The sequence below is a fragment of the Centruroides vittatus genome, unplaced genomic scaffold (genome assembly GCF_030686945.1).
Source record: "Centruroides vittatus isolate TY-2023 unplaced genomic scaffold, ASM3068694v2 contig_630, whole genome shotgun sequence".
Lineage (NCBI taxonomy): Eukaryota > Metazoa > Arthropoda > Arachnida > Scorpiones > Buthidae > Centruroides > Centruroides vittatus.
Window position 1 is genome coordinate 2,267,202 of NW_027122387.1, and position 10,277 is coordinate 2,277,478.

General features: G+C 33.7%; 1 protein-coding gene and 1 long non-coding RNA gene across 2 annotated transcripts; both read right to left on the minus strand.

Annotated features, from left to right (window-relative positions):
* Positions 1-3,014: 3,014 nt before the first annotated feature.
* LOC136979629 (uncharacterized) lies at positions 3,015-3,742 on the minus strand. The gene is made up of 2 exons (XR_010881413.1): positions 3,668-3,742; positions 3,015-3,131 (listed from the first exon to the last, which is right to left on the minus strand). It is a non-coding gene; the product is annotated as an uncharacterized lncRNA (long non-coding RNA).
* A 5,256-nt stretch (positions 3,743-8,998) lies between these two features.
* LOC136979597 (uncharacterized) lies at positions 8,999-9,910 on the minus strand. Its single transcript, XM_067275616.1, has one exon. It carries the CDS (start codon positions 9,908-9,910, stop codon positions 8,999-9,001), a length of 912 nt encoding a protein of 303 aa, XP_067131717.1.
* Positions 9,911-10,277: the final 367 nt, after the last annotated feature.

Genomic DNA, 10,277 nt, shown 5'->3' on the forward strand with positions numbered 1-10,277 from the left:
TCCGTTATAACGAGTTACTATGACAACGGTCGCTTAGCAACAGTTGTCAGAAAAGCGAAGATCGATTACGTCGAAAGGAAGGATTAGACATCTATGTCATTATCTCGCGCGGATATCTGAATGCTCATTGGACGGTTATCCTTTTGACTCGCCATTAATGATGGATATAAGCTAGAGTGATTTTCTAAGGAATATTCTCGTTCATCAATTTATAAAATTGATGAAGAAACTTTTTAACTTAAACAATTCTAATATTATCTTCATCACGCGCCAAATAATTCTACTAACACACAACTTTTAGGAATTTAAATCTGAAGTTTATTCGTAATTAAAACAAAATGATAATGTTAATCTAATTAACAACAAATAGACAGTTTTGAGATGTGATTGCCGACGTGCACAATATACAAAGGATAGGACAAAGGACTTATACAGAGGATAAGGCAGAAGAATATAAAATTATTATTGTTTTATAGAAAAATAATGTGTCTTTAGCAATATTCTTTTAATTTGAAGAAAACCATTAAAGATTTCAAAAAGAATTGTTGTTCTTTTCAGGAATTATATTATTGTACTGCCTATTGAATGTTACTGCTGAACATCGAACACCCTGCCCGAGACGGAATTTTGACGCTCTGTACGCCGGTAAGAAGTACGTAACGTCTTAGGACTCATTCGATACCTCGGGTTGGTTTTCGGATCGGTCGTAGACAGACAGTAGGCTATTTATTTAAAAAGTAAACAGCGGCAGCATTGCCTTGTTCTGCAGAGAAGAAGAATTGATGTGGTATTTAGCTAATACGACAGCCGGCCCATGACGGTATTTCTATTGGTAGTTTATGTTGGAATAAACGTTTAAAGAGGATCTTGCTCGTGTCGTTCTGGCGCAATCGTTTAGTGCGTTTGGCTGTTAACCGAAAGTCTGCTGGTGCCAATGTTTGGAATGATATCCAGGAGTGACACTTTTGCATCACCCAGTCCGATGACAAGGGCTTCCGTAATCGTTACCGTAGCTCCATCTGTAAACAACTGAAAACCCTGTTAAAATCACTAAATGACAATGATAATTATAAGATTATAGAACGGCCCACTAGTGGCCAAGCGGTTTCGTTCCCACAACACTGAAAGTTCGGTCCTTGGTTTGCGCTCTCCCGGATGGGCTGGCCACGTGGAGTTTTCCGGGTTTTCTTCACCTAAATACGATCCAGCTTCCCATAAAAGATGTCTTGGAATGCATCTTCCGGCAGATCATCCACCTGTCGCGTTGCCGTAACCAAATAAACCAAAATAATTCTAACCAGCGATTATTTATTGTGTCATCGTCACAATGTTCTCAATTTTGAGTGGTGGTTTTTGCCCCTGTACGTCATACTTTTCCTATTAGCAATAGAGCTGTGCCGGTCATCTATTTAACTTCGTTCGGGGGAAAATTTTAATCTAAGTAATGTGCCATCTATTTCAAACCTGAAGATGCTATACAATTAATTTGGGCCTACTGCCCCTAAGCTTTCTACATCTGGTCTCGACTTTTATGTATCTAATTCCGTTCTCGAGATTAAGGAAAGACAAACAGTGGGAATTTATAGGTCTAAAATTTTCTCAAATCGTAACCCAATGACTATCGAAGTACTACATTGTAAATACAGTAAAACCTGTGCGAAGCAGAACCCGAATAAAAAGGAAACTTGCCAAATCAGAAAAATATTCGGTACCTATGCGATTTCGGTTTACACAGGTTTTACTGTATTATGAAATATAGCAAAGGGATCGAAATAGAATAATAAAAACAAATAATTAATAAAATTCCCACCACTAAGTCGAATATTTTCGTACTCGATATAAAAATAATACGAAAAATATCATTGTGATCATTTAATAATACAGTAATTTTCTTTATAAAATATGATTCGGCTTTTTACACGAAACAAACAAAGCTATATGCTTTTTCTGAGATTATGAATGGACGTGGGACTAATTTGGATCAACAATTGTTTGTTAATTCTCTATTCCAAGTATGTCGTATTTACGTCGTTTATCATTTAGGCATTTTCGTTGGGGTCATGGCCGAATTCATAATGAACATATTAAAAATACTTTTAGTGTTTTCTAGCAAAAAGAATAAACAAGTGGTATAACTTTATTTATATTTTTATTGTAGACTAGCTGTTACCCGAGACTTCGCCCGCGCGATTTTGCAAGCGAACACCATTTATATTTAGTATTTTAACAACAATAGTAATTGTTATATAACACCTACCGCCGAGAATAATGAGAATTGCCAAGAATCAAACGAACTGTTTTCAATTTGATCAATTTTCTGGAACGTTTACAACCATTCTATAATCGAACCAATATGCAATAACAAATACCAATTTAAAACGATCCAAACATTTGGTTAAAAAATCGAAATATATAAAAATATTTATAACAACGTCTGAAATGTTATCAATTTAAGACACCTAAGTACTCAATGAAGACTAAACGTAGTTGAAAACAAAAAAGTCGCGTCTAAAGTGGTACAGTAGAAGCCGTTGTTCAGGTTAAACCTTAATGCCCTCTCTCTCTCCCCCACGGGGAGAATTTCTAAAAATCCCTTCTTAGTGTGCGTTTTCATGACGAACCGTGTACCAAATTTCACCTCTTTAGGTTCAATGCTTTGCTCTGGGCGATGATGAATCAGTCAGTCAGTCAGTCAGTCAAGACAAGTAATTAGATTACGATGCTCCTTACATTAGATTATCAAGAAACTTCATCTAATTGTAGTTTAAATTGCTTCCGGTTTCAATAACCACGTCAGTTTTCTATTGGCTATTAATATGCTTCAAAACCAAACTAATTATAACGACTACAAATGAATTTTAATGACTAAAAATGAAATGATAAAGACATTTGTGGTCGTTATGATAAGTTTGGTTTTGAGGCATATTAATAGCCAATAGAAAATTCACTTCATTTTAATGGAATTGTTTGATCCTTAAATGGATTATGATTTCGGTAGCGATGTCATTTACTGATTTCTTCATCATCTTCTTTGCATATTCCACACTTCATGCCTATACTTACGCAATATCCATAACAATCACCGACAATGGAGCAATCGAGAGGTTTTGCAGCTTCTGTTTCGAAAACAACTGCAAGAATACAAAAGAAGAATTTTCATTATTTCTTTTATTGTTATGTCCCTATTTCCCCCATATAAAAACATAGCTAATAAATTAAGTAAGAATATAAACGTCATCCCCAAAATTATTGTTTTAGGTGCTAATTCGTGTTTATTACATTATTTGAGATAGTTAAAACTTATTGAATTTGTGTGCTATTTAAGAAACGTTGTACAAAATTTTCAAAAGTGTGAACTATTTCTTGCAAAGTTTCCAATAATTTCTGCCATCCTTTACTTAAATAGTCGCATGGACTGTAATATTCTAACCTAAACACGTCATCTTTTCTTATCTCTCCTGGCAAAAATGGCGAAGAAAGATAAAATTACATTTAATATCAAAATGTTGGCATTATAATATAGCTATATACATAGTTTGCGTATACTTGAAGGCTATTATTACTTTCCTATTATAGTTGAAGCCAATTATCTAATTGTCTACGAATTTCCTAAATAATAACCATTGTTAAACTAACGTACATATAAATTCGAATAAAATCAACTTACGGTGAAAAATAATGGCTGTCAGACCAAGAAGAAAACTCATCTTCACATTCATGTTAATTCTCAAATGTCATATCTAAATAAAAAATACGCATTAAATACAATAATAGTTATATCTTTTAACATATTATAGTATTGTTGTACGTTTGCCTGTTTGTTATTTTTATATTTTATTGGGTCCACATTACGTTGGTAGTAAAGTCTTGCTATATGGGCCTTAAGGAAAAAGTAGTGTAATAAATAAACGAGCGATTATTTATTGTGACATCGTCGCAATGCCGGACTACTCTTTTCGGCGAAATGCTCAAGATGTAGTGTCCTTCCCCTGTACAACATACTTTTGCTGTTAACAATAAAGCCATGCCAGTCATCTATGTAACTTCGTTTTGGAAAACATTTTTGAATTGAAATCACACGACAACTTCCGGTTTAAATCGGAAGTTCGTTTATAGTTAATCGGAACCATCAGCACCTGAGCTTTCTGTCAATTAAAACTTTTTCCCACGGACTTGTTTTCTTGTTTAAGGTAACATATCGAATGTGTCACCCGGAAACAACAAGTGACTATTGGCCTTGATGTACTAAAATTTCTAATGAAGTCATGGGAAACATCCAGAAGAAGCCTCCTAATAAAAAAGAGGGGATGATGACAATAGAGTTCAGTCGTCATCAACTCGAATTCTGTACCGGGTGGGTGTATTCGCCGATCTCAGCTGTCGCCACTCGCTGTCCTGGCAAGAGAAAAAGCACTTCCCTCCTTCCACAGTCGCCGAAGCTTCATCGAACCGAGCACCGATTCGCCGAGTCTGGGATTACCACTTCTTAGGACCAACGAGTGCTTAAGGTATTTATCAACTCGCGAACGATTGTAAACTCTCTCTCGGTCAGGGTGGCGATATCAATGATAAGCTTATCCCTTTTCCTTATAATGTATGTACCTTTTTAGCAATTACGCTAAGCACCTGAAATATTATTGTAGAAACTTGTAAATAGTATCGATAAATAAACGGGTATTTTGTTAAATGATAACTTTGTGGAGTGTACTTCTTCCGACTGTCTTCATCCGCTTCCATTCCGAGTCCGAAAGCCTACGACAAGACCGCTCGCGTGAAAACTAACGTAACGGCCATCGAAATTTCCGTGTCCAGAAGACACGGTGGTGTCAATCCTGATAAGACATCAAAGAGGTGCCGACCCTGCGGTTACAATATAATTTAGGATTATTTAAACGTGGAAATAAAACTTGGAGATTTAAATTAAAAAATTTATAAAATACGAAATGTCGACGAGTCATGCTATTAAAATAAATCCGACCAAACGACAAATGATGTTAAATAATTGCCTGGGCGAGCAGTAAGCGAGCGCAGGCTTCTGGAATTACTCTTTCGGTTTTAACCACCGAACACTGGTAGTTGGTCGTAGATTTGCGCCAGGCCAACGAGCTTGCCACGTGGAGTTTCCGGGGATTTTTTCAAGTTTGTAACATCTAAACAGAGGAAAGTCTTCCCGGAAAGCATCCCCTCTTCGGCAGATCGCCCACTTGTCACCTTGCCGTATACAAATAAATAAAACCTAGAAACGTTAGAGTATCATAACAATACATATACATCGCTTTACAGAAACGTCCATGCTAAACACGTGTCAGAGCTAGTATGCACGAACAGCAGGTAATCGAAGAATTTGTATTCCGTCGACATTCTAACAATGAAACATTTATAAAATACTTCGATCGTCGTATTTGTAACTTCGTTCATCACCTCAGTCACTTCGTTTTCTTGTGGGACAGTTTATTATTTTATATAATAGTTTCTATGTAAAGTATTAATTGAACAATTCTAATGCGTACGGTACATTACAAAGCGATAACTACTCGAAGAATTAGGAAAGTAACCCGAATGAAACAATTAAATAAGAATTAATGGTCCCAAAAATTAACTACGGGAGAGAAAACTTTTATTATTTATTATAATATCGTTCACCTTTATTTCGAACGTGTCTGCCTATTCGGAATTAACTGAACGATATTAGAGGCGATTGTATAATTCACAAAACTAATTTTAATATTCTTCCCACTGTAATGAGGACTATACAAGAGACTTTAGCATATTATAATATTGATATATAAGATGTCGAATACGAATGCAAAATAATTAAAATATATTTATTTCCATAAAATTTTGTCTACGAATTAAAAGGTTTAAAAGGAATAGACGAACAATAATGCGAACATAATGGTAAAAAAGAAACACCTGTAGGTAACAAACGCGTGACGTCGAAGCTATTGCCGGAAGCTGTTGTTTTCGAGTCTGTCACGTGAGAAATTTGGAATTTTAAAAGCATTAAACATCCAACATTCTATTTAATGCGTTTTGAGAGTATTATAAAATTATTTATAACAGAAAAATAACTCAAATAACTTCAAACAAATTTTTGATAATAAAATACTCTTTTTACTAATTTTAGAACGATTGTAATTATTTATCATTAATATAATTACCCTTAACTTGGAATAATTACGGGAAAATTTCCAGATTGTAAAATTCTACGCTTTCTTACAGTCATCCAAGGAAGTATCTCCTCTTCCGCGAGTCACCCACTTGTCACGTTGTCGTATACAAATGAAAATATTTAGAAATTTTATCCAGTACGAATGGGGTTCAAAATTCTAACGACGGTGACATCGAACTAGTTGATAAGTCATATTATGATCAAATCGAATATTTTACGGGTTCCGTGTAGTTGCCCAAGCTATTGGGATAACGTTTTCAATTTTTGTTTGAGTTTTAAAAAATTCCCACGTTAGATTTTGATGATTTTCGTATCGAAATGCTCAGCATAATTCTGGCGTGTGTGTAAATTATATTTTGAAAAATATAATCAACTCTCAGATAAGATATAATAAAAAAAAAACTCAATCTTTGACGCTTTATAACAATGAGGTATTTTGACACGTTTGAGCGCCGTTTCTTGGAATATAAAGCCGGACAGTCGCTTCATATTTCTGCAGAGTCCGGTGAATTTCGGTTGAACTACAAAACAGTTATCCGAGTTCTAAGAAAAAAGAATCGAATTTACGTCCCTCATCCCCACTACATGGCTCTACGTTACCTAGCTCTTCCATTGCCTCTGCTGTAACTGCGTGCCCGGGTTCTGTACGGATTTAAACCAATTGTCCCTTTCTTTCGTCCACATATAATCAGTTACTCTCAATTCCTCCCTCTCATCCCGTGGCAAATTTTCAACTTTTATGTAACTATCTTAAATATGTTTTTAGTCGTGTAAAGCGACTGACCGACGTTATGTTTCAGTCACAATTCCTTCAGTCCAGACTGGACAAAATCTCAATCGCGGGTGGTTCGAACGAGTGACTCCAATTTAGCCAAGACTTTTCCGGCTTAAATACCAACCGATTTTATTTCTTACTTTTCACTTTAGTTTAAAGTAAATAAATAAACTAAACTAAAGAAAACGGAACTAATTTCTTTATTAGACCTTTCTCTTTTATTTGTACTTTTAATCATTTTTTCTTTTCTCAACAATAAATCACTTATATTCTTTCATTTGTGACGTGTCAGTACTCAGACTGCTCGTCCAGGTTAACTACATCGATAAACATCGTCTCCAGTTTCTCCGTGTTAACAATCTAGTATATGATTAATAACTAGAAGAAAAATTCCAGTCAGTGTTATAAAACGACGAGAATTTTTTTAAACGTTCGATCGCTGTTTCTTATTTCTATTTTAAAAATTATCGACGACGTTAAGGTCTATCCCCAGAAAAGGCTTGGAAAGAACTCCAGCAACGACCTTTAAAATTGTGTGTGGCACCATCTGTTAAGAAATTAGAATTTTATTTTAAAATATATGATATATTTTTAAAACTTTCTATATTTCTAATTATTATAAAATGGCAAAAAGCTTAAATCTGAGCATAAAAATCAGTTTTATAAAAAAAATTGTAAATGGTTATAACGAATAAAACCGTCATTAAGTCAGATCCTACTGGAGATATAACACACGATCCCCCTTTATCTTTCTACCCGGTAGATCTTTAACAACCAAAATTTAATAGCATCAATCCCTCAATACAGAAACCTCTCTGCAAAATTTCAGAAATTTTCGACAAAAGCAAAATTATTATTAACACTCGAACGGGGTGAACAAAATCGTGCTACACACGTACATACAGAAAAACTGATTCTGCATTTCTCGACGATTCGAGATTTCCCGAGTCCGAAAATGTAAAAATCCTGGGGTCATTTTTTTTACTCATCCTTACACTTTTCCTCTGTTACAGCCTATATAACAAGGGGAAAGTACTGTAACGGTCTCTGAATAATATTTGTATTAATATCGTGAATATTTATAGTTACGCTTTTATATATTTACAGATATATTAACTTTTATAAAATAGATTATAATTATTTGTAAATTAAGAGTAAAATTTACTTCTAATTTTACGTACGATATTATAAGATACCGGTAAATGTTTTGTCCAAACAATTGTTTTTCTTTGATAACTATTATTATGTCAATTCGTACGTCAAATCACGATGTACAATTCGGTGGGCGCTCGGCGACTGTACAGTACGTACCGCCAACCGAAGGCGACATCATTTTATAAAGACAAAAATCAGTCTTTATATAAACTGTTACATTAAGGAATATAATTAAACCATTTACTGCCTTATTTTTAAATAATTGCTTTGGAGGAAAGCGTAGAACTTTACAATCTGGCAATTTTCCCGTAATTATTCCGAGTTGGGGGTAATCATATCAATGATAAATAATTACAATCGTCTTAAAATTAGTAAAAAGAGTATTTTGCAACTTGAACACAAACTATATGGTGTATTTTCTCGGACACGTGGCAAATTTCATCACTCAGTTGATACGTGTATTAAGTTTTGTACACGTTTCGGGCTGTTGACGCCCCTCTTCAGCCAACTTTAAATCACAGATTTTTGCAAACATAAAATTGTTTTAAAACCTCTCTGTACATTAATTAATTTTTTATCATCTAGTCGATCTTTTTTCATCGAGGCCAGAGATTCTGTTGTACAAACGAATTCTTATTGGTTTTGTCGCGTATGACTCTATTCATTTACATAGTGATGTGGTAGATGGGCCACCTCGTGGCAATCTTCTGTTTATAGGCATTAATTTTTATTTTATTATTTTACATAAAAATAATTTACTTTTTAGTTTATATAGAAATAATTTACTTAGTTCCAATTTATAATATGCTGAGCCAATTTTCGTTTATTTTTATACTAAAGTTTTTATTTATACATTCCTTACTTTTTATAATTTTAATGCTTTCTTTAAACTTTCTTTAATATGTTTCCTTTTCTTTACGAAGGATCTCCACATTATCTTTATCTATTTTGCAACCGTTTAGAGTACAATGGTCGTGAAAAACGGAATTTATTCTATGATATTTTAAGTCGGCTATATGTTCTTTTAATCTGACTCCCAATTTTCTTTTTGTTTCTCCTATATAGTGCTTATTATTATTACAAGTACAAGGGATCTTATATACTACGTTTTTAGCTTCAGTTATTGCTTGTTGGTTTTTCAATGGGTTGAGGTGTTTTAATCTGTTAGACAGTTTTTGGTATGACGGTGCAAGTTTAAAGTCTAGTTTTTTGATTTCTTTGTTAATTTCTTCGTATAGGCCTTTGATATATGGGAAAGCAGTGTACTTCGTATTATTTGCTTGTTCATTGTTATGTGGTATTTTTGGAGTATTTAATTTAATTTCCCATTTATTTAATAGTCGTTGCGGGTAGCCCGCTAAAAGAAATTTCTTTTTTAATTCAGCTATGTCCTTATGTATATATAACTTTTGACTTGTTCTATGTTTAATCTTAGAGTATTCCATTTTAAATATATTATATTTGATATGCAGTGGTATATTAGATTGATATCTTATTGTTATGTTTCCCGAACTTGGCTTCTTGAATGCTCGAAATTCTAAACTCTGTTTTAATCTTTTTATTGTGATATCCAAATAGTTAATTTCTTGACTGGTTTCTTCTTCTACTTCTACTTTGAATTTTATTGCTTCGTGTATGTTATTGATTTGTTTTTTAATTCCTTCTATCGCGATTTCTGCTTTATTATATATTAATAGAATATCATCAACGTATCTTTTATAGAATTTTACACCTCTTATGCTGCTAATTCTGTTATCTATATCTATCGTGATTAGTTCCGCTAATTTTGGTCCTATTACTGATCCCATGCTTATTCCATCCGTCTGTGTATAGTAATCTCCATCAAATTCAAAGTAGTTGCTTCTATATGTAAATTCTATTAAATTTATAATTTTTTAGTTTATCTTCTATTAAGTCCCATGTTATCGACGGATACATATCTAGCACATCGAGGCTAGCTATCCTAGAGTCTTCTTTAATACTGATTTGGTTTAGTTCTTCTATAAGTTCATCTGTATTTTTAATTGCGAATTGTGAGTTTTGATATTGCTTAAGCTGCTGTTTTAGAAATTTCTCTAAATTGTATAACATGGAATACTTAAAGTCTACGATTGGACGAACCTTTTCTCCTATTTTGTGGGTCTTTTAGTTGTATGTTTAGTTTTGGTGTACGTT